Source organism: Apteryx mantelli, chromosome 12 (assembly GCF_036417845.1).
Source record: "Apteryx mantelli isolate bAptMan1 chromosome 12, bAptMan1.hap1, whole genome shotgun sequence".
Taxonomy (NCBI): domain Eukaryota; kingdom Metazoa; phylum Chordata; class Aves; order Apterygiformes; family Apterygidae; genus Apteryx; species Apteryx mantelli.
The window spans coordinates 22,485,261-22,510,280 of NC_089989.1; the positions used below are offsets into that span (position 1 = coordinate 22,485,261).

The following is a 25,020-nucleotide window of genomic DNA, read 5'->3' on the forward strand; positions in this document are numbered from 1 at the left end:
CATTCAAATATTAAAGACTTCAGTTTCAAACAACTGATAAGCAGACTCGATCTTTAGAACATATTCCCTCATGCATTAGATCTGCTTTATTTTTTTCAGGTTAGCATTGTTGTGTATTTTGTAGTCCTCTCTGCTTTCCCTCAAATACTCTTAAAAGAAACAACTGAGCAGGATGGATGGACTGATGTGTGGTTAGAGAGCACTTCCTGTGCCGGTCAGAATGATGTTCTTCAGGCTGCATGCTTTGGTTTTGTGTACTTAATTTTTTTTAGAACACTGGAAGATGAAGTTCTTCATTCCTAGGCTGGAAATTAGATGACTATTGAAGATGTTTCTATTCTGTTCTATTCTGAACTTCAGTGGAAGTGTATGATGGCAAGTTCATTATAATGAACAGTAATGAGATGCCAAGGGTTTGGATTATTTATACTGGTGTAACGGGCTTAGGGGATTCTTCTCTGCTAAACTTGCGCGTGGGTGTTGCAAGAGTCTGGCAGGTTTACCTTCAGTTACATCATATGTTGCTTGTCAGTGCTACATAGGGTAATTAAAGGCACATGACTTTCTCTTGGCTACAGAGGATGGATGATATTGGGATTTAAAGACTCCTGTCCTTACTGCCCAATTTGTGTGTTGTCAAGCAAGTCCCCTAAGAGGCTCTGCTCAAAATCTTTGTGTTGGCATATTTTCTGATGATGTGAGGGTGGTGGACCCTCTAGCTGCTGTCTTGCCTTTGAAAGGTGTCCCTCTTAAATCTTCTCTGGATTAATTCTCTTCATGCCTTCTGTCTGCATTGAGTTGTTTCTTTCTGTAGTAAGTGTCTCTTGGTTTTGTATTTTTGTTGGGGGTCAGTCTTTGGGGTGTCAGTATCTGCTAGGGTAAGGAAGGGCAGATGAACTTCTATAGATCGGCCCGTTATGGCCTGGGAGTTAAAAGCATCAGAGCTCCAGCTCTCCATGATAACGGGAGGTGGTGTGCAGTGAAGGTGTCTTGCTAACAAGACGCTGGAAGGTAAGCTGGGTTAGTTCTCCTGCCAGAGCAAATGCCCTGAGGGGGATGTGAACTTTCTTTCCCTATCAAAATCTGCTGTGGGTTGTATGTATGTTGTAAGCATGCTGACCTGAAGAAATACTTGAACTGACTTTGGCCGGTTTCGACTGTCCGATCTGGAATATTAGAGGTGTGTCTACACTGGTCAGGAAGCCATTGGGTGGAAACTAGGGGAAGCCATCTAAGAGAAGAAAGTATGGTAGGTGTGCTTTTTATTTTCTTATTTTTATTTTGTTCCTTGGCTGAATAAGGAAATAAATCTTTGTCCAAAACTGGCGACCAACTTGAAAATTTGCTTTTGGCAATGTTGCTGAAGCTGACTTGGCAGGCCAGTCAAACTGCTTAACATGGGTTGGTTGACAGGAAAAAAGTGGGGACTGAGGCAAATTCTGTTCCAAATGTGAATGAATAATAGCATCTCATTTCCATCACTGCTCCCACGTAGTTTTCTAACTCTAGCTTGCTTTTTGTGCCGTCATGTCAGTTATTTGTATAACTTGACGGGAGTTTTTGCATGATTAAGAAATATTGACTTGGAATAACTTTTCTATGGAAAAAATTGACCAGTATTTGGAGCCTGGTTTTGGACTTTTTTTCTAATGTTAGTACTTGAAGTTAGTGATATCCTTTGACTCCTGCTATTCCATTTGGTGGCTGCCCCAAGTTAAAGAAGCGCTGAACCCCATCTGGTCTCGGTGCAGTTCAGTGCCAAAATCCGGGGAATACTGTAACAGCCTTCCTCAAAAAGTGGAGTCTGCTAAACTACAGTGGCTTACTTGCAAAGCAGTGACATAGGCACTCGAGTTATTTATAAATGAGATTAAAAGGAGGGGTCACACTGTTGAGCTATTATTTACTGCTTCAGTTCAACACTTCTGAACTCTGTCTCACTCAGCTGGGCTAACGTACAGCAGTATGCGGGCAGCAAAGTCCCCCAAGGTGGGGGTGAGAGGGAAGAGAAGATTTCCAAGAAATTGCAGCACAGCGGCTGTTGACACTTAACTTTCCAGCTGCTCCAGCCCACCAGATGATACGAGGCGTGTTGCACTGGAAGCTGGATGTGCTAGTAGCTCCGGAATAACATCTGTCTTTATTGTGGTGGGACCCAGTAAGCAACCCGTCGGAGTTAGGACTCTTGCCTTCCAGAAGAGCAGTGTTTGGCCACGCTGATGTGTTTGTGAAGGCATCAGCTTCTGTTTAGTGCAATATTTGATTCCAGCACTACTTTAGATTTGTGTGCGCTGCTGAAGAATTTGCATTGTCATGTGTCTGTCACGTTGGAGTCCCTGGCTGGAGGGGATCTTCTGCGGCCCATAGGTCATTCCTGGCTGCTTCATTCCACAGTGACCTACTTTGATTAAATCGTGCACCTTGATCGGAGAAAAAGCAGGTTGTTCCTTTGCCGTTCCTCCAATTTAAAACTGTTTCAGGACCTTGCTGCTTAGAATGTAGCTGCTGGTACTAATTTAATCTTACTCATAGCTGGTTCATATCGCTTGGTAAAATGCCAAGGTTGTTCTTTTTTGAGTGTTTGTTTCCCAGCTGTATTTATAGATGGCAACACTCATCCCTGTCAACCTCCATTTTATGAGATTAAAATGCCAAACTTCTAGCTTCCCAATATAAAGTGGCCTCTCTGTTTCTCTCATCGCTTCAATTTCAGTTCCTTCAGATTTTAGACAGATGTCGTCTTCTACCGACACTAGTTCTTCTTGGTGTTCTTTGCTATTACCTTGTCTGATACAGCCCGAGACTGCTACTTTCTACAGTTGCATTGCAGCGTCGGCCACTTACAGTATTAGGAGTGCCTTGTTCACCCAGGCTTTTTCTTTGTCCCGTTGAGTTTTAAATTCAGCATAGAAATGCTGTTGATGGACTGTATCCTGCTGTGCTTTGAAAAATCCTAATGAGAGTTGTGCCAGCTCACCAGAATTCAGGCTGGCTTCGGTCTACTATTCCCCCCGCCGTTAAAATATGTGAACCCAGGTAGCACAGAGTGAGCTGTTTCTCCTGAGCCGTTTGCTGAAACGATACAGACCAGATCCAGCTGATATAAGTCGAGGGGACTTCTGCTCTCATCAGTGATTCCTTTCCCCAAAGGGTCAGTGAATCTAGAATGACAAGGTGTGGAGTCTTAGCGGAGGTATTAATGGCAGATGTTTCAGGTTACTAGAGGTGATGTTGAAGAGCTTATGTTAAAAGAAAGCATGTGGGAGTAGAAGGGGAGGTCCTGGAAAACTAGTGAGTGATTCAGGTGTGTAATTCAGTAATGAACTTAAATGTTGTCCCTTTATGAGGGGATAAAAAGCAAGATAATCCTGTTTTTTCAGGTGTGAACTCAAACTAGGGCCTTACAGACACAGTGAAGGCTGGTAGAAATTGCAGCATGGTTTGGGATTTTGAGTTGTTACAATCTTTATTTGAAAACTGCACAGCAGTGTTCAGGTACAGGTAAAGCCCAGATCCCCACCTGACAGCGTGATGTTCATGAAGCAGCTTTGTGTGTTTCATTTATTTTGAGTGAAGTTAGTGTTTTGCCCTTTGCCTCTTTACCCTTTTTATCCATAATGCGTGAGAATCTGCGAGTAGCACAACTCTAGTCGGCAGGCTGGGCGAAACAGGAGACGAAGCTCCATCTAGTGTATGAAAGCAAGAAACGGGATGTCTGGAAGCTAGCAAAATGTGAAGAAATCCTAAAGCTGATGGGTTTCCATAGTCCGGACATGGTTTTGTTCTTTTTGTTTTGATTTTTTTTTTGATAACTCATGAATGGGATAACGTGCACTTTTTGCAAGTGTTAATTGAGCAGCTTTTGCTTTCTGTCAGTTGATGCCCTTTTTCTGTGAACAGCTATTATGTAGCACAGTATGTATAGGGGTTAGCACTGATTTTAATTCCGTTATAAGTAGTCAGTAACAGCATTTCTAAGCAAAGCAAAATCCACGTCCTTGTGTTAAGATTGGTTTCGTCTCAAGCAGTAGGCCTAAGCAAGGGGCTGGTTTCTGGTGCTAACCTCTGTGGGCCAAGGGAGGAGAGGAGGAGACCGCAGGGCTGTTAGGCTCTGGGCAGCAGGTTTGCGCAGAAGTGCAGCTACGACCGCTGCAGGCCGAGAGCCGGCATCGCGGGGCTCTTCAGGGACAGCGGGGCTCCCCTCGGCGGCTGGGCGCCGGCAGGTTGGGAGCCGTACGGCGCTTCCAGGAGGCTTCGCTGCAAGATCGTCAACCTGGTTGATGAACGTAGCGTTGTATGGTCATCTAATGCAGTCTGAAATAACCGAATTTGTGAATTGCTGCCCCACGGTGTTGGTACCACAGGTACTTTGCCATGAGTGCTAGGTAAACCACATTAATTTAAACAAAACCCTGTTGCAGGAATTCAGACTTAACTTACAGTCTTTGCAGGATTTATTAGCTATAAACTAAGTGCTTCCCTTTATCTTTTTCACAGTAACTAAGGCAGATATGAACTTCGGAGTCTAGTGAAACATTTTCTGGTTCTTTCCCCTGTTTACATGATTCAGGAGTTTGCAGTAGTTCCCCAGCAAATACAGCTGTAGCTTTGAATAGAAATAGCTATTCAAGTGGTATACTTCTGGCAATGCAGAAGATATTAAGAAGGACTAACAAAAGCTGTGTAAGTAGCTTTTGAGTTGGCTGCTTTTTTCAGAAGGAAATCCATACCTGTATGTATTTTGGAAAGTAAGAAGTGGTATTCCTACCAAAGATGTGGCTGAGCGAGTCACATGGACAGCATATCTCACTTAATTGTTGTGAAACTCTGCAAAACATGGTGAATGCTGGACAGTTTTACTCTAGGTTGTCTAAAACTGCAGCAGCTATATTCACTTTTAAAAATTTGATTTGATTCAAGAATAAAGTTCTTCCTGAGGGTGTTTTCCCTTCCCTCTATTTGAGCAGAGCATATATATATATATATATATATATATATATATATATATATATATTTTATATACAACACAGGACAAATGCAGAAGAGGAGGATGGTTCCAAAATGAAATTAAAGCAGTGTATGAGCAGGGTTGTATTTTATGAATAGAGGAAAAAAAAGGAATCTTTTTTTTTTAAATGTATTTTGACACTTTGCAAAATTAGGATGTATAAACATTGCTTGCATATTCTTGTTTTAAATGAGACTTCATTCTGTATCATGTTTTTGGCTTGGTATTTCTTTAAATTACATGTGACCCTGAGTATAATTAGTTTGTATAGTTATTTTCTTCTTTCCCTCTCCCTGGTGTTCATGAAAGTTCGACTAGAGACAAGATGCAGAATTTTTAAAAAGAAGTGAAGGGGGAACTGCCAGCAGAGGCCCTGGAGACTTGAATTCCCCAGTACTCCAACCTTTAAATCAGTACAACTTATTTTTGTGAAAGACTGAAGTTCACATACATGTCAGGGGTTTAAAATAGAGCTTAGGGCTGTTACACAGCAGATGAAGAGGTCCTCTAATCAACACTTGGCTTGACTTCCCCCAGCCATCGCTGCTAGCTCAGAGCAGGATCTGAGGTGAGACTGACATGACCCATAGAGTACACTTAAGGGTTGTAAGTGCACGGAAACCATATCCGTTTTGGGAAATCCCTGAACTGGGAATGGCTGGGATTTGGACACTTACTTGGGGAAGTCTCCTTACGTGCTTACCTTGTTCTTCTACTGCTCCCTGGTCACCTTGTTGCTGGAGGTAGGATGCTCAGCTAGGCAGCCTTCTGGCCAGCCTTAGGAGGGGGAAAGGGGACGGGCTCTGGGACAAGGGGGACCTTATTGCAGCATGGGGCTATATTGAGGATGCTGCTGGTCCCGTGGCAGTATTCGAACATTAGCCGATGGCCTGCTGGGCTTGTTTTCTCCAGAAGCCATGACCCTGCGCGAGGAGATTTTGTTGGTCATGTGAAGTGGCTGAAGCAGGAGAACTGAAGACCATCTCTTCAGTAGCTGTTTGAAGCTTGGCAGTTCCTCCAGTGAATGACTGTCGCTTTGCTTTGCCTCAGTTAGCAAGTTTCTGAACTTCAGTAATGCTTTCTCACATGGGCAGCTGGAGTGGATCCCACCTTACTGCCAGTGCTGTGAGGCAGTAGGACTGACCAATATTCCTGTCCTATAATTGCAAATCACAGTTGCAGTGTGAATATCTAGATGGTAGGTAAAGTAACTTGTTGCTGAATGAAGGTTTCCCCCACCGCAGTAGTTCAGCCTTCATGATAAACCATCCTCTTTGCCCCGCTGCTTCTACCATTAGTCAAAAATCTATTTAAAAGCTGCAAACAATGCTTAAGGACTCTAACATTGACATTTATTTAAAACTTAGATACTGAGGAATTCTGGTTTCTACAGTCTGGAGTTGCTTTATTAGAAGGAAAAGTTGCTAAACTTTCCCTGGTCAGGACCTGTAATGAACAGCTGGAGCTGTAGCTAGAGACTGAAATAAGTTTGCATAATATCTCTCCAAGATGGTTTGAATGTTAGAGCTGTCCCAGTAATGTGCTGGGGATTGTTTTCCCCTTGCAATGTAGTATTCACTGGAATGAATAAGTCATACATACTGATAGCACAGACCCATCGCGTATGGAGCACTGAATTCACTTTGTGGTTTTCGTTATGACTGTTGGGGTTCTTTAATCATTTGAAGCAAATCTTCCATAAACACTTTCTCTTCTGCCGCTTAAGATCCTGTTTGCTCAGCATACCAGAACGAGGGTGTCATTTGTGCGAGACGAGATTAGAGTTGCCTTATGTTCTTTGGAAAATATTAAATACCAGCGTAACAAGTGAAGTTGGTAAGCAGAAAATCTAGGCCGAGCAGAGGGTTTAGATCATGAATTACTGAGTTACTGTAAACCTTGATGAGCATGGTGGCTTTTTAGCTCGGAGAGATCCTGTGTAGAGGAACGAAGGGCAGAAGCTGTGAACGTGCAACGTGTCGAGTCTCGTTTTCAGCCAGGCTGCCTATGTGAACAAACTTGCAAACCTGCTGCGTAAAGTGATAAAATGTCACTTTCTAATTTAAGGTGTAATGAAAAAGTGATGTGAAGTCAGATTCTGGGTAGTTATAGCGATCATAGTTCGTCTTCCCCCATGGCGACAGTATTATCTTCTCTGTTTACCGAGATAAAAGAAGGTAAATTCTGTACTACAGAATCGGGAACTACAGAAGTTAATAGTGGAGTGTTATCTTCTTGCTTTTTATTTTATCACGTTTTCGTTGTTTTAGCTATCTGGCTTTTTGTTGTAAAATGTTTTGCAAATGCATGTGGAGTCCTTCAGAAAGGTTAAGTACTGATAACAGAAAAGCAGTGTCTGAAACGGTTCAAAAAGTTTTTAACAAGGTGACTGTTAGGTCTTGCAAGTGAAAGGCAAATCTGCCCCTGCTTTTTTTATTTATTTTTTGCTGTACTATCTTTTCAAAGATTGCGATGGTTTTGAAAGCTTAAGGAAGAACACTAAACCAATATTTAGGAACGCCATCAGCTACTCTTTAAATTCTTGAAGTATTTGTGCTTATAGGTATCTTATCTGCTTGCTTATTTTCTGCTTGAGGGATATTCTGCCTTTTTGAACAGAGACGAAGATAGGTAAGGAGTTTATGTGGTCGCATCGCGGTCTCCATAGGGCTACGGCCGCGCACGCAGGCTTTCCGGGGCAGGGTGGCACCGGGGGCAGCTCCGAATACAAAGGAGTTAATCTCCCAGAAGCAGACGTGTCTCGCACCATCCCCTTCTGTAGCCTCTTTGGTGATAAAGACCCCCAGAAAGCCGTGCCGTTACGGACAGCTCTTATCCGCTCCTCCGACGGCATTAATGGCCTGCTCACCCCCGTTTTAATTAACGAACGGGATGGATGCTGTCCGCACTGATCCGGGCGTTCGTTGCTCCCAGGCTTCCCGTGCGCACGTCGCTGTCCGTGGGGCTGCCGCGTAACGCAGCTCTGCGGGTACAAATCGGAGCTTGATGACTCAGTCCCGCAGTACCGCCGGGCGTTTATTTTTGCTTCCTGCGGGCCTTGCCGTGACACAGCTGTTGGTCTGGGGCCGTGGCTTGCGCGATGCTCGTGCGGTGAAGCGGGACTTGGCGAGAGCCCGGCTCGGCGTTTCTGGGCTGGGTTGGTGCCGTTGCGTCGTGTTATTTGGAGCAGGCGTTGCGTTGCGTCCACCCCTTCCTCCTCGGTAGGTGCTGGATTGAACAGGTCTGTGGTGCCGGCACGGTGGCCGGCGCGGCTCCCCGGGCATTGGCGTTGCCAGGGCCTTATCTGGAGCCGCCCCTGGAGACACCGGCCCTGCCGGCACCCGCTTGACTTTCACGCCAAGGCGTCCGGCGAAAGCCCTCGGACGAAAAGGGGTGGGAGGGTGGGAAGGTGGAAGCTCTTAGAGTTGAGATGTTCGTGCCGTGCTCCTTTGAAAGCTTCTGTGTGTAAGTGACGCTCTGCTGGAGCGACGGCCCCGTGAGCAAAGCGTGTGATTGATTCGTAGTGATGGAGGTTTGGTTCTGGGAGTTAAAAGTACGGTGCTGGGGAGCTGGTCATTATCTTTTGTAAAGCAACGGCAGCTGCGTCTGACGGGCCCAGATAATGAGAGCGACTTTTTAGGAGGGGAAAACTTATAAAATACTCCCCTGTGGTGTGTTTTTTCTTTTTTTTTTTTTTCTTTTTATGTCCTTCTGAAACTTCATAGCAAGCAAACACTTTTGGGCTAATGGAGGATTTTTGTGGAATACAAACTGCGCAGGCTGAGATAACAAGATCATAGAGGTCATATTTTTGCCACCGACCTGTATGTTTTATTTCTCAATGCAAAAACACCGGAGCACATGGAAAACACTGTCTCCTTTATAGAGCTCCCCATGGTGTCCCCCCTCTCCTGTCCCTGTTCGTCTTTCTCCTTCTCCCCCTTGGTTAAGGCTAGGCATAAAAATACTTGTTGCATCATAGTAATTATTTTAGCCAGTGCCTATATAGAAGTCTTCAAGGATATTCTAGGTTTACAGTTATTCATCTCACTTTGAACAGAAACAGTAGTAAAGAATTGTAAAATGTGACTTTTGCAGCTTCTAGGCTGAACCTCTTTAGTTTTACCTTGTCGCTTAATCTAGCGGTGATCAAGCTTTCCGAGCTATACTGAAAGCTGTGGCCCCAAGTAAAGGGGCATTCAAGCAAATCAACTTACGGCATTTTATTAAGTCAAAACTCATGCAAAAGCCACCTCCAGAGCTTAATAATTATTTACTGAGTGCTCCTGGGTCATGAGAGCGGTTTTCATTAAGTTCAGCAAGCATTATGTTCAGCAGCTTGTGAAGGTGTGTTTTAGAGACGAAGAAAAATGGAAAACTACTAAGTGGTGAAGAACTACTTAGAGAATTTTTTCTTTTTTTCTTTTAAGTAACTGTATACCATTTAGTAGTTCTGGATTGAAAATTCATAGCTGAGGATTAAATTAAGTTTATTTTTTCTTTTCTTTTTTTGGCGGGGGGTATCCAGTAAATTCATTCTCTTCTTAATTCAACCACTAGCTCCTGGATGGTTATAAAACTGCCTTTTGATCTGCTTAGGACTTGTGTGGTGGATGCTTGAGGGCTTACTCCTTTTTCCCTTCCTTCCTGACCAGATGCTCTCAGTGAATTCAGGTAGATACTTCCGTTGCACTAAAAGTTGTCCTGCGGGTGCATCTTTTGCCTAGGTCAGACAGTATTGCTGCAGGAGAGAAGATCCCAGCTGGTGAGGTCAGGATAAGAAAGCGTTGGAGGGAGAGAAATGTTTGCGTTGATGATGAAGCAGGTCAAACAGCAGGCAGCATGTCATGTTCAAAGGCAGAAACCTTCTTTAATGTAGAGGCTTGAAACACGGTCCTTACTTTGTAAGAAGGGTTGATAAAGGTCTCCACACCGTTTATGTAGTTCTGTTGGTTTACTGCTCCGTCGTTGGCGTGAAAGGACATAAGAGGGTGCCAACAGTGGGGGGTTTTTTGTGTGTTTTTTTACACTGATACTTTAAGCTGTGCCGGCCAATGGATGGCTGAATGAAGTGTCACTGCAACCCACAATCAATTATTAAGTTTTAGGAATGAAGTACAAAGTGCTTCAGGGAAAATGCTTTAGTAGTTTTCTTCTGCGCTGAATTCCTCGCTTTGACTGAATATAGGGGTGAAGAGTTGTGTGTGCGGTGTGGTTTTTTTTTTGTTATTAAAATATCTGGCTTCCTCTTGCATTTATTTTTCTTTTGCCTTCTTTTTTGGTGTATCACCCTTTTCTGCCCTCTGTCTCTGTAGTAGCCAGCAATGCAAGCTAATGGGTTAGGTGCTGCTAGAGGTTTTGTTGTTTCAGCCATGTATATAGTACTTGCAACAAAAAAAAGCATCTTTGAGGCTTCACTTCATTGAGGAGAGACTGAAAGCAGAGTCTGTACAAATCCACTTATTTCTGAGGGAAACAGTGGTGGCCCTAGAGGAGAAGGAGCGTTGGAATGGGAAGTGTGTTAGACTCGGCTGATAATGCCCGTGGGAGGTCGGGCAAAGTATTTGAATTGTAATGTTGGCAACCTTTAATCTACTTGCTTTAAAGATCAAGAGAGATACTTTCTTGCTAATGTCAGATACATAAATGTGAATGGCTTTCTTTTCTCTATAAATAACTATGAATGGGATAAGCATAAGGCACTGAACACAAATATTTAAATGTCATGTTATTTCTTAGCTCCGACCTCAAAGATCTGGTGCAGCTCGGTGGATTTCTTGAGGTCCTGAATTTTCTGCTTTTCTTGGCTGATTTCTCTGGACTAACCCATTAACAGGCAATTGGCAAAGCCTGGTGAACAGAGGAAGAGCAGTGTCCTCCTCTGGTGTGCCCTTTCTGTGCTTATAGCAGGGCAGTAGATCTTGCCATGACAATAGTGCTTTTGGAAAAAATGTTTTTTTCCCTTCCAGTCTTGTAAAACTTGTGCTTTTGCCTAAAAGGAAGCGCAGTAAAACTTTGTATGGAGTGGATAAAGATCCTGCACATGAAATGGGGTGCTGGCTGACTGCGAGGGAGCAGCTCCAGCAGACCAGCCCTTTGCTCATCAGCCATCACCTTCCCACTCCCTTAATGTTCCCATTCAAAGGAGACCAGAAAAAGCTGAGCGATGAGGAAATGTGCTGCCTCTAGGCATGTAGTGGGAAGTGGCCAAGAAGATCTTGCACTCTTTACTCTCTCAAGATGTTATTTTCTGTTGTTTTGTTTTTTGGCTTTTTTTCTGGGGGGGGGGGGTGTTGTTTTAATGCATTTCAGTTGATTCTTTATCTCTGTTTGAAGAAAGTTTCGTAGAAGAAGGGAGAAGGAATATAGTTCATGAAAGATGTATGGAAGTGTTTGAGGGAGGGTGTCTGGGAGATTTGAGGGAGTTGCCAAGCCTTTGTAAATGGTAAACATGGAACTTCATCAAATTCTAGTTCAGACAAAGCAAAATAAATGGGAAAAAAAAATGCCACAGCAAAGAAAGCTCTCAAGAGCTTTGTTTCCAGGTCAAGGTTACAGGACACCTTGGAAAAGAGGTGTATGGTTGTACCTATAAACTCTATGTACAGCAGGTAAAGGTGGTTCTCAGGCTATTGGGCTACTCAGAGCATCAGGATGTCTTGTCCTGGATATCACCCTCTCTGTGTGGGTCAGCTATGCGCGCGCTTAGCAGAAATGTTTTGGGTACTCATTTGTCGGATTCTGTTTGAAGCAAAATATCCCATGTCTGTTGCCTGAACACAGAACAGCGATGGGAAAAGAGGTTTTTGTGTCAAGAACTGTTTGGAAAAGCTTTATATTTCAGGAATTGGTTTGGATTTTTAACTATTGTAATTTGTCTTAAAATACTATATTAGAGATTTTGCTTTTTTCTGTAAAAAAAGGTGCTCTTTCTAAAACAGTAATTAAAAAGTAAAGCTGAGTTGAAGAAACATTTTTTCCACTTTAAAGTTTTTGGAGAGATTTCTTAGAGAATATATAGCTAATGCAAAGTAATATGTGTAAGCCAGACAGCTTGTTCAATCAGTCTGTAAGATTCTGAAAGCAAAATTGACTAGCAAAAGACTGGTTTGGCTTTTTGTCCAAGGTGACAGAAATAAAATCATCTGTGTGTGTCTGGAAAGGTAGCTTAAGTTAAAAAATGTTTGGCCTCTCTAATTTGGTAGCAACAAATTCAAGAAACTTTTTTTTTTTCAGTTGCCTTTTATTATGCCACAATCATCTGCGTTATAATTTACACATACAGTAACATTTCCCACGCATCTGTGTGAAGGATATGTAATTTAAATTCCTTTAATAAAATGTTATCACTTCATGATTAATTGAATCTGCACATGCTATTCATAACTAATAACTCTTATTCTGTATTATACTATGCTTATTAGACTGTTAATGGATAACCGGTTTAATCATATGTCAATTAAAAGGATGAGTCGGTTTCATTTATAGCAATTAAATGATATCCATAAACCACGTTTGCAGGAAGTATCTAAATCACATCATGTATCAAGCTCTTGCTGCATGTGTCGTTGCTGACTTTACATAATCCCTGGGTGAATCAGTTTATGAGTTTTGGATCCGTGTGTCTGGATTCGAGATCACACTACGGTACATCTCACCTTGCTCAGTAACGACAGAATATCTGCCTCTGCAGCAGCACTTAAAGGCCTTACGGCAAGGCCAGGAAGCTTGACCAGTATGAATCTTCAAAACTCTCTTGATTAAGCCTTTGGCATAAAGTGTTTTTAATAGCTTTTTTGCTGGGGAAACAGAGTTTCTGGCAAGGCTTTTCACATTTGCCTTCCTGAGACGAGGTGGTGATGAAACCTATGCTATCTTCCGTTCGATCTCGGAGAGCTTGTCAGCTGCGTGGGATTTGTTGCGAGGAGGAGTAGCTGAACGAGGAGCGGAGATTGGGAGGGAAGACGGTGCACGTTTTGCAGGGGGCAGGCTTAGAGGGTGAAATACCTATGGGAGTTTTCAAACAGTTTTCTATTTCCACATTTGATCCGAGCTGCTCTCGGTGAATTACAGCGAATGGAAGGAATGCTGCTTAAGTGTTAAATGCGGTGAGACAGCCCTGCCCTCCGATAGGGCGCTACAGTTCCCAGGTGATAAATAACAGGAAATCTGAGTGGCAAGAACTGTTTTGTTTGTGCAGTTTTATTTGCAGTGCTTGTGAAATGAGCATCTTGTCAGGCAGGGAGGCATTAGACAGCAGACCTAGAACATGTTTCTTGTAGATAAAAGCATTATTTAAAATCAGATGCATGATAAAAATTGCTCTAGTAGTAGCAGATAGCATGTTGCTACCAGCACTTCTGTGTTCAGGGCTTGCGTGTCCCTGCTGCTAAGAATGTCCTAAAATTTCTGCATAGCTCAGAAGAGCAAGCGAGTTTCATTAAATATGCTGAAGGAATATGGATTTTCTTTGCCTTTCTAGGCAGTATGGCCTGGCATATGTACAGAACAATTTTGATTTCCTCCTTCTCCAAGCAAGGAAGATTGTGGTCTGCTCAGTACTTGCACAGGAGACTAAGTAAAGGTTTTCTGCTTGCAGCATCTTCCTTGCTTCGCTGCCTAGCTGTGGTGCTACAGGTGCCTGCTCTCGGACCTTTTTTCCATGCAAGCTCCAGTATCAAACTCCTGCAGATAAAGGTGTTAGCTGTGTTCTGCACTAGTAAAGCCTGTAGCTCGCCTCCAGGATAGCTGTGTATGTAGCAGTAATTGCAATTGATGGTGGCCATCTAGCCACCGCTAGCTTGCCCATACAGTCAAGGCATCCGAGCCTGCTTCTGGCCACCCAAACGTAATGTGGCACCAAGGCTGAAGTAGCCAGAGTGCGATGCGGTTCTGCACAGGTTCTGCAAAAAAAGCTTACCGCCCGTCAGAAAGGCAAGTGGCCGGATCCACAGAGCTGTCTCCCCTCTCTTCATCCAGTTTCCTGTTGTCTATGCCATAGCAGAGAAGGTGCTGTTCTCCCGAGTACCATAAAGATCGGAAACTGCTTGCTTCCATGCTATAACTACTAATTCACTCTGCTTGCAAAGGTCTGCATTTGTCCAGCACTCTTCTGTGCTAAGGCAAAATGTGCAGTAGGAAGGATGTGAACAGTTTTAGTGGCTTTCCTTCTCTCATAATAATGTAACTTTTTTGAGAAGCAACCTGTTGGCTTCTGGTCCGTTGTTTCAGCTGGAATGAAACTAGTTTGGCAATAGCTGCTCATGGCCGGAAAACAAATGGGAACAGAAAATGTCTCCTCTCTGGAGCGCTTGTTAGCATGCACTCTCCAATGTGTGCACTGTAATGCAAGGTGGTTCCTTTCTTGTGTAATCTTACTGGCTTCTGTACAATGTGGAATTATTATACGTGCAAATAACAGAATGATGCATCTTCTGAACTCTCTGTATCACACTGCAACTACATTGATTCCTGACTTCTTTGATTTAAGGATGAACAGAACATTCTCTAATTTCCTTGAAAGCTTTTTCTTTCTCCTCATCTGGGCCCAAAATCTAGTGTTGTGGATGTAATAAGTCTCCGCCTTCCTTTTGATGCTTGTTTAAAAAGTACATTGTCTGACCTTCCCTTACATAGCTAATCACATCTAAGCCGTATTCCAGTGAATAATTAGAATATCAGACAGAATTGGTAAAGACATAGACCCTGGAAGAGTCTGTGTCCTTTGGGGAAGAATTTGGCAGAATAGCATCTTCTGGTATTATTGTCTTCTCTAAAGATGCAATATTTGAAGGCTTTTGTTAACTAATTTTACCAGCAGTAGGCCCCTGAGTTATCTGAAGAAAGCTGCAAAGACATGTTGAGCCATGTGGCGTGAGTAGGTACAGCGGTCGTGTGAGTGAGATGAGATTTCTGGCAGGGACCCTTTGAGAAGGCCCTAGAAGTCGTTCCTCCCTCTTCTTCCCTCACTTCCCTAAAGTTTTTCTATATGAGAAGAATCTTTCTGGGATCTTCTTCAGCACACCTGGCTTTGGGAGCAGGAGAAACAGTTCAAAATGCGAGAAGGTGGGAGGCACTGCCGGGTTGCCAGCTTGGTACCATCAGGCATCTACAGCGCACAGTGGTCTGTCCTAAAAGCAGCATTTCAGTGCTTTTTGTGCTCATCTCTGACTTCATCAGCCCTGGAAGCAGATAACCTCCTCAGCGTGGAAATGTGCAAATGGGTTAGATGTGCTTTCAGACCTCAGCGGGGCTGGGGAACGCTCTGCTGGGTTTAGATGTGATAATGCTCGGCTGTTAATTGAAAGGGTGGTGGTTTTTTGCCAGTATCACAGTCAATGACTTGTCTTGAGCGGCTAATTAGTGCGATTATTCCACAGCTGCATTAGTTTCACCACAAAGGTTTTCTCTTGTTTTATCAAAAGGATCAGTGTCTCTGTGAATGTTTCAACCTGACAGGTCTTAAATAGCAAGATTGTCTCCTCCCTCCCTCGCCTTCCCTGCCCCCCAAGTGTGTGCTCTGGAAAAGCAGAGTTTGGTCACTCCTAAAAGTAAGTAGATTTCCCCACCACCACCACCACCTTTTTTTTTTATTTTATTTTTTTAATTTCTACTATGAACTGCTTTCAACCTCGGTCCTGAACAGAAGTGGCAAGCCCGCAGCAGCGGTGGCTCCTGTTGGCTTTCACGGGCATAGCTGTGTGTTATTATAGCAGAATATGCCCTTCCCTCCTGTAGGAGCTCTGCCGCTGTCGTGTTTCTCACCCAATCAGCTGCAGCCGTTCAGGATCAGAAACTAAATATCTTGGATTATACGCGCTGTAGCTCTTTTTTATGTGGACGGATGGAGTCACGTATTCCAGCCAGCTTCTAGCATAAGTCCTTACTTTCCCTGGAGAACGTGTAGTTCGTTATTTAGGTACCTTAACTGTTCTGTCTTAGTGACACAATAGAAGTGTCTTAGAAATGGACTCTTACTCTTGAGGGCTAACAAGTGATGGTTTCAGAAAATGTCCCTGTAGTTTATAGCAAACTCCGTGTTTTCTGCCACACGTTCCACGTGTGTTATCTGGTGAAAAGTTCTGCTCGTCGGTGGTTTAGAAATGGCTCTCTCATGGTTAAGAAATGCTGTGTGTTATATTCTGGCTGGCCCAATATACTTTGTAAACAGCAGCAAGGGCTTCATTTCAGTCATACTTTATCCTGCCTGCGATGATATCCCATCGCTCTCAGTGGAGGCGAGTAGGCCTGAAGAAGGAGTTGCTCTTTTGGGTCTGGTTTCTAGCTGTGAACAGTGTCGCCACCAGCACATCTCACCCCGAGGTAGTGTTTTGGAGAAAATAACTGAACTTCTGTTACATTGTGCTTTCTTGGAAGAGGTAGTAAAATTCCTGGTCTTTTTCTCTGAGCGGGATCGTTAGGCCTGCAGTGTTAGTATACCTGTCGTTAGAGTTGGTGGAGCCCTTTGTTATTTCTTGGAAGGTAGCTGAAGTAAGAAACAATTAGGTAGTCTGTAAATGGGAATAGGAGAACGCTTGTTTTTCTCTTGGATGTTTGCAGTAAAACTTGAAAACAGTAAATAGCTCTTTACAGCTGGATGTTGGCATTTGGAAATGGTTAGCGGCAGTCAAGTTAAGGCAGCCTAACGTGGCTGCTGAGTACCTGGAGCAGGTTGGCTCCAAATCCCGCTTTGTGCGGGGCAGCGTGTTGGTACTGGTTCTGTCCCACGTTCGGTGTAATGCTGCGGACCCCGCACGCAGGAGTGGTGAACTGATGGTGGCCACTGAGCCGTCTGTCTCTGGTCTTCCCACAGCAGCTCCGAGCATCCTGGCGCTTCCAAGCCTCCCTTAAGCTCCTCCAGCATGACCTCACGGATCTTGCTACGGCAGCAGCTCATGCGTGAGCAGATGCAGGAGCAGGAGCGGCGGGAGCAGCAGCAGAAGCAGCAAGCAGCCCAGTTCATGCAGCAGCGCGTGCCCGTCAGCCAGACACCTGCCATCAACGTCAGCGTTCCCACCAGCCTGCCCCCCGCCACTCAGGTACCCATGGAAGTCCTCAAGGTACGTCAGCGTCTTCGCCTCTCCCTTTCGTAGCTCTCGCTCATCGAATGCGCTTTATATAACGGATGTGGTTGCAAGCATTTATGGCAGCTAAACTTTGCAAATCAGCTGCAGTCTGGCTTCATTTGTAGATTAATTTGGTATCCTGGTACCAAAGAATGGAAAGCCCTTTAGTTTGTGTGACTTTCTTTTTTCTTTTTTTTTTTTTTCCCCCCCTCCTTTCTAAACCCTGATCTCGGGAGGGAGGTTTTGTTACAAAACTGGTGTGTCCCTCCTGTTTTCCCTTTTGGAAAACTTTTCACAGTGTTTCTGGCACTTTTTTATTTTCAAAAAGAAAAAAATTGTTAATAAGTATTCAAATCAATATTCCACTTTTAAAGAAAATAATGAAATAGTTTTTTAAAATGGAGTCAAAACTCATTACAAAAGACCTCCTCAGAAAGCCTTAATCTGAAAAACGGGTGAGTTTCCAGCCTCTTGCAACTAGCCTTCGTAATCCTTTTTTGCTTAAATGACTTGTTTGCTATTAGTAGCTTTGGATTCCTTGTCCTACTGGAAGCTGTAGGAGCTTGTTAGTATTTCTCTGTCAAAGGAGATGTAGCTTGCTAATTACTGGGGAAAAAGTTGAACAACTGTAAGAAAAGAGATAATTTCATACAGAGGGTAAGTCCAAATAGAGTAAAGCAATGGGAAAAGTGTTAGTAAAAGAATGCAAAAAGTGTCTGAAAAATGTGAAGAAATATCTCATGAAAGTTTCGGGAAGTAATCTATTTGCTCTACATTATTGCTAAATCTTTTTATTACAGTATGATGTTTAGTAACTGTTTTCTGTTGATAAGCATACTCTTACCAAATAAGTTAGCTGAACTTGATTTTAGTAGCTTGTTATACTTTGTCCTCACTGCTGTATATCAATGGTATGCATTCAAAGATTTAGTCTTGAGATAGATTTGCAGGCTCAATATTTCAAGGCAAATCTGTGCATGACTGGTTTATGCATTATGGTATTGTGCTGACAGCGCCGAATTAATGCAAAAGTGGAAATACCAAAATCATAAGTAAAACGTAGGACTGATTTAGGAGCAAAAAGAAGGCAGTTGAACTTTGAATTACATATTTAATATTTAATGGAAATGTACATATAAAATATTTTGAGTGTGCATGCCTGTGCATACAATAAGGAACACTTTTGAAAGTGCCTGCGAAACGCTGTTCTTTTTCTAACATTCGTGTGTCCTGAATTTGTTAACGTTGTTTACTAATTATAACAGTGTTGTTATAATTCAGATCTAGCAGATGTGCAGATAATATGAAATAGTTTTGTTTGTAATGCACTTGGTTAAATAAGGAGATGTTATATTTTTAGTTAAAGACCAAATACATCCTTTCACCCTAATCTGTTATGCCATGAGTTGTGTGGTTTTTTTTTTTTCATTCTCAGAAAACTTAGAAGAGGTTTTCTTATTTTAGGATTTTTTTTTTTTTAATCATTATGGAAGATCTGTAATGTCCTGAAGAGACATTAGTAATGGTCTCTGCGTTGCCTGTTTTATAACCACCTTTGTATGTGAGAGAGGGGAAGGAAGGCAGTCCTTTATTTCTGAGACGTAAATTGCCGAAGAAGCTGTGGTTGAAAGGTGATGCTCAGTTATTACAAATTCAGTTACGAGGAACTGGCTTTTCTTAGGGCTTTTATGTGGATCTGTGAGCTGTTGGAGCATTGCTAGGGAACTTCACGCAGAGGACTCGAACCTCAGTTCTCTTCGTTCAGAACCGCAGAAGAAGTAGCCGCAGCCTTTTCTGAGGGCAGAAAATCTCCTGAAAGGAGAAGGGTGCTTCTGCCCTCTTCACTGGCCCGAGTGACAGTACGCTTGTCCCTTAAAAGTACTAGCTAGCACCGAGTGCCTTTTAGCAGTAGAGGATCATACTTTAAAGGGAATGGTTGGCACGAGCTACCTGCTGGAGCAAAATGACATCTTTATACCTGTCATCTGCATTTACATAAGTAATAGCTAAAATGAGCAAAATAAAACAAAAAAAACCCTCTTGCAATCCTAATGAGCCAAAAAGTCCTCTTGCTCTCTCACTGCGCATGAGAGTAGAGACTGCTTTGCATAGTTTTTCTGCTTGTGTATTTGATGGATGGAAGCTGCTAGAGATTGTCTTTTATCCTTACTGTTAAAAAAAAAAAAGCAACAAAACCCAAAGCAAAACAACCCCCCAAAACAAACAAAAAACCCCCATTTTGACTAGTTCTGTACAAAACAAAAAATCCTAAAACAGAGCTAACTTCCAGGCTTGAGATCTTGATCTTGTTGAAAATTTAACACTGTTTCTGTGAGACTAGGATTTTGTTGGAAGGCCCATAAATGTGTTTTTGACTTATTTTAGTTATTTATTTATCTTTTAATGGGCATTTGGTTTGAAAGATGATATTAACACTAAATCTCAGGATCTTTCTAGTCAAGATAGGCTGGCAGGCAGCTATGGCTTAAGTAACTCATTTCCCTAGAATTACTTTTTATACTTCAATTGTTTTGGTTTTTTAAGCTATAGACAGATTTTCTGTACAAGAGCTGTACAGAAGCTTTTATTAGATGAATAGGGAACTACAATTGGTAATTTTGTTATCCAAATGATCTGGATTTAGTGACCTTAAAGAATGAGATAGACAAAAAGGGGATTTTTACAGTTTCAGAAATGTTCTTCAAAAAGCTCGGTTTTAAAGAAAATCACCTTGCAGATGATTACTTCACAAATAAAATAAGACCAAACATAGCACCTTTTTTTCCCTGGGAAAAAAAGATTTTTAGCATTAAAAACATAACCCCCCCCAAATATTAGCAAAACACTATATAAAAAAAGTTGAATTTGTCCACCTTTCCTATTTTATAATTACACTGCGACTTGTCCTTTCTCCCATATCTCGCAGCATTAGAATAATACTTGCATGTCGGAGGATGGTAGTTTGGAATGACTAGCTTATAAAGAAGCCAAAAATGTTAATGAGTTTGCATTTTCTGTTTGTTTTTAAGATGTTTAAGATGTCCATTTAAAAACAATACGGAAAGAAAGAGTAATACACATGAATATGTCACATTGCATTGGAATTTCAAAATTACATAACGCAGTATGTTTATGGCCATATGAATAAATAGGATTTCCTCTACTTGAGTAACAACTTTAATTGCATCATTACTCTGTCTAGTAACGTAGCTTGGCATGGTAGGAAATGACCTGTTGGAATTTACATTTTGCGTTGCTTTGCAAAGCATAATTAAGAGGTGGACTAGGAATAGATCTAATGCGTTTGAACAACAGCTCTTAGGACCTAATAGCAAAAGGAGGATATGTTAAGGATTTCACTTATGCTTCTGCAAAGCAGATTTTGGTTTCACAGCCATTAAGGCTGGTTTAGCTGTGAGCATCTTCTCATCCATCTCCTGTTGTTAGCCGAGGACTAACGCTGCAGAGATGTCTGAGTTTCTTTGCTTCTGCTCCAGTCCAGTTTCTTGCTGTGCCCTGGAAATAGGAGAATGTCACTTAAAATGTGTTGGTTGTTGGAGTAGTTCCGAGCCTTGTTTAGTGTTGGATTGGAATCCATTTTTAATGTACAAAGAAATAACTTCTTTGTATTAAAAAAAAAAAAAAAAAAAAAAAAAAACACAAAACCTTCTTAAAAACCACCTTCTTGGTTTATGGAGTGTGAGGCTCTTATGGAACGGCTTCTTCCATACAGGTGCATTTTAGCTTTGTGTATTTATCTGCTATTAAGAAGCTGGCCCGTTGTTGTTGTTGTTTGCAGTTATTTTTGTATGCAGCAGGTTTCCTTGCCTGCGGAAGCAGAAGCCCCGCTGCTGAAGTTAACGGCAGGTATCGCAGAGCTGCTCCCCGCGAGCTGGCGGGGTGTCTCTGCAAGCAGAGTCAGCCCAGGCAGCAGTCCCTGCCCGCCGTCACCGAGAGCTGCTCTGCCTTAGTCCTTCTGCTCTTGTCATGCACGCATCTCTTAAATGCTGCTATTACTCCCATACCTTGTGGGGCTAAACTTGTTATTAAGTGTTTGGCTATTAGAAATCAGCAGAATGCGCTGCTGGTTTGTAGTGAAGCTGCTCTGTTAATTGGCTTCCTCGTTGCCATCGCAGACTTGATCTGTTCTTGTCTTCCTGTTTGATACCAGAGAATTAGTTTTCCTCCTCTAGTTCTGGCAGCCGTCTGCTGACAGCTCTTTGAGGAGCATCTGCTGCTGATGTGATGTGATCGGCAGAGCCCAGCAACTATGTCCATCGTGGCTCTTTGCCACCAGCCCCCCTTCCCTATCCAGCAGCTTGCAGGATTCCTGTAAAATGAGGGGTCTACCTGCCGGCCAGCTTATTGGCAACAGCATGACACCTCCGCTGCCTTCGTGACAGGCAGTGACGTCCCAGCCTCGTCTGCAGGGTAACTTTCAGTATTCTCCATCAGTCCAGGCAGCTGATTTAGCCTCTTCAGTTGGGCAGACAGAAACACTGACGGTATGGGGCTCACCACCCTTTTGCGTGCTTTGAAGAGACACAGAAACTTTTTTTCCCAGGATTTAAAAGATCCAGAGGTAAAAAAGGAGTCACTCTAAAGCTAGCTGAAATTACCAGCCATCATGCCTTCTTCTCCCAAACAGGACTTGCAAGTTCCTCTAGTTATTTTTCTGATCGGTCTTCAAGATGCTCTGCAGATAGCAGAAGTCTGAACTGAAGTGTGGTTTGTTAAGGCTTTCCTTTGAAGATTACTTGTTTCTATTTTTTGTTTCTTTCTTTCTAGGCATATTTTCTTGAGGTCTTACCTTATTACAGAACTTTCATTGGCTCTACTTCCCTGTTCTGACAAGTCCAGAAAGTAAACTTCTTGCAGAAATTCAGGGAAGTGGGCAAGGTGGAGGAGTGGAGACTTGCTTGTTTGCTTGTTGAGAGATAGTACAAAAAATTAATTGTATCTGTGTTGCATGGTTTGTATTGTTTTGCCTGACTTCTGGATAAAGATGGTTGTTCAGAACAAGCATAACACAATCACCTAAATACCTTGGACCTGCCTGCCCCAAATGCAGTCCTTTTCACCAGTGGCATCACGGAAATTGTGACCGTTATTAGCAGGCGTATGCCTTCCAGGTGAGGAGATGCGTTGGAGCAGTCTCGGATGGGAATCGGGGAACAAGAGGCAGGGCCAGCCTCGGTTCGCAGAACTGCAAATCTGGTTACTTGCAGAACGCTGCCAGGTCTTGCAGAACAGGACTTGGTGGGCAGCTGACCTCCACGTCTGCGTGTTTCACTGAGCAGGCAGGAGGCAGATGATCAAGGATGAGCATGTCTCTTCCCCGTGTGTTATTTGTTGACGTTCCTCAGTTGGCGCGTGTATGCGACTGCTGTGCTGTCATGATCTTAACCTGTCGCACCAGGTCATGGTACAAGGGCTGATGGGGTGTGGTGAAATGGTGTGGTTGCTATCCTGGTCAGTGCTAACATGTGCTGATACTGCTCCAGAGGACGCTGTTTACTCCCCCTTCCTCGCTACTTTTGCATGCTTCATGAATATCACAATAAGAAAAGTGCTGGGCTTCCCGTGTGTCTCTTGCTCCCTCACTGCCCTCCATTTGGGATTTTGGGGCGTAGCTTCCACTTGGTACAATTGAGATGAGATGGCTGCTGGCCCCCAAGAGTTGTCAGATGCAAATCCATGCATGGCCGCAAGGGTTGGGGTGGAGACCTGCAGTGTCTTTGCTGCTTGGAATTGTTTCTACAGCAGTGCAGATATTTTTCTGGACACTGCACATGCGTTTTATATCTATATAAACAGGTCTCCTAAACGGCAGATGACGCAACATTTCCCTTTCAGGATGTTAAAATCCCTTCAAAGAAAAATTCTCTCTTTTCTGCTATTTTGTAGTTACGACCCCTCTTCTTTCAGAGGGGGTCCTCAGTGTGCTGAAGCCCCTTCTTTTCAAAGGCTAGAACCACATACTGATTGCTAGGTTTCCTCTTTTGCTTTCTTTGTTCCAAGAGCTTTTGCCCATCTCACAGAGGTATCGTGGGCTGATCACTGCTGACACCAGAGTGGGTCCATTCATCTCTTAATGCTGTCCCTGCAATTGCTGTGGTTTGCGCTTATCTCCCCCCTTTCAGTGGCTTTTCCAGAATCGACAGAACTGCAGCAATGTGGGCGCAATACCGGGGACCAGGCAGCCCTCTTGCTTTAGCCCTCATGTCATTGCTCATTCAGATCTCAGATGCACCACCACAATAAGCTCTTTGCAGCAGATACCATGTATTTCTTCGTTTGTGAAATGCCATGTGTGCCTTCTGACTGATGTTAATGATTATGGACATGTATCAAAAAATACCTCCTGGTCCTTTAGCAATGTGTTCTACTACGAAGAATGACCTATGATGTTAATATAGTCTCTCTGCTTGCTGGAGAAGTCTGTGCAGTTAGAAATTGGGTTCTTCGTGTAATAATTACAAGAAAACTTCATCGCACAGGAGACTTGCTTTACAATTCTGAAGAGCAGGAGCAACGGGATGTCAAGATAAATGTGTGGTAGCGTATGCTACAGTAAATGTATGTTTGTGGGCACTCTTATCTGATTAAAAGCTAATTTAATCTAACTTGTCAATAGTAGATAGTAGTGTGTGCCAGTATGTTGAGTGTGGCGTGTCTTTGCAAATGACAGCTTGGAGAAGAGGCTTGCCAAACCAGGTCTTGCTGAATTACAAATGCAACTTTTAAACTAGGATTATTTATACTCAGCAACTCTAAAACTCTGGTATTGTAACTTAAGGCAGATTTTAGAGGTTCTGTAGCTAAATACAAGCTTTTCTTTATGAAGAATCTGCTTTAGACTTAACCTCTAAGCCTCGATGTAAGTAAAAGTATTGGCTGAGGCCTTAAATCTTTTGTTGAAAGCCATTCCAAAATAAGAACTGGTGCTAGACGCCTGTGGTTAGGTGCAGAGGTAAAATGTAAACTGTTGCCTAATGTAGGGGCTATTAGACATCAAAAAAATGCATGGAATTCATGGTGAGATGTACTTCTGTGTAAAAGTATCTGACCGCTCGAGTGCGACTGCAAAAAACTGTTTTCACCCTTCATCCCCGTTGCCCTTTTCCTATGGATGCAAATGTGCGCGTTGCCTAGCTCTTGAGCGAAACGCTGTTGCTGGCGACGACGTCTGAGCTTTCCGTCCTGACGCGTCAGCTGCAGTCCCCGTGGTGTGAGACGTAGCCTTCGGCGTTGAGGGAGGAGCAGGACAAACCGCGCTGCTGCTGCTGCTGCTGCTGAATCGTGCTGCTGGGGGGTAAGGTGTTTCCAGGGGCGGTAGAGTCCTGGGAGCGGAGTGCCCAGGTAGCTGAGCATGGCGTGAAGGGAACTGATTAATTGCTGAATTTATCCCGTAGCTGTCCCCCCTCCAGCAAAAGGCGTGACTCTGAATGTCAGTACCTCCACAGTTTGGGTTTGGTGGCACTTTATGGGGGCCAGCTGCAGTGCCAAATTTACCTGCTAATTTAAAATAGCATTCGCTCGCGAAAAGGAAATAAGGATGTACTCGCACAAAATTGCGTGGTTATCTGGCAGTCGTTTGCCTTTTAGAATGCCGTTGGCTGTTTACGCCCTCCTGGTGGTCTTATTTGAGGATCTGCTGTCCTCCTGCTGACGTGGTAATAGCTGTGAAGTCGAGGAGAGCTTGCTAGCTTTTTCCCATTTCTGCTGCAAAGCACTGATTTGTTACTGTCTGCCCATGTTTTTTGGTGGCTGAGCTATCAGACCTTGGGAAAAAGGTGGTCCACCATGTGTCAGAGGCTGTTTCAGAGCTGTGGAAGATGAACTTCACAGAAGTAGTAACTAACCCGCAGATTTGGAGGTGCTCATGGTTGTCAGCATTGAAAGCGTCGATGAGATCCTGCAGTCCACCAGCAGGTTGTATTAAGT

The 25,020-nt window shown here is 43.2% G+C and overlaps 1 protein-coding gene across 9 annotated transcripts in view; it reads left to right on the plus strand.

Annotated features, from left to right (window-relative positions):
- Nucleotides 1-25,020, plus strand: part of MITF (melanocyte inducing transcription factor) — a 112,704-nt gene that overhangs the window by 47,217 nt on the left and 40,467 nt on the right. For 7 of the 9 annotated variants that reach the window (XM_067303468.1, XM_067303470.1, XM_067303472.1 and 4 more), the window contains one exon: nt 16,821-17,067. In XM_067303468.1, coding sequence (XP_067159569.1) covers nt 16,821-17,067 — 247 coding nt within the window. The remainder of the gene's footprint in view (nt 1-16,820; nt 17,068-25,020) is intronic. The other 2 variants (XM_067303469.1, XM_067303474.1) reach the window with 1 other exon arrangement.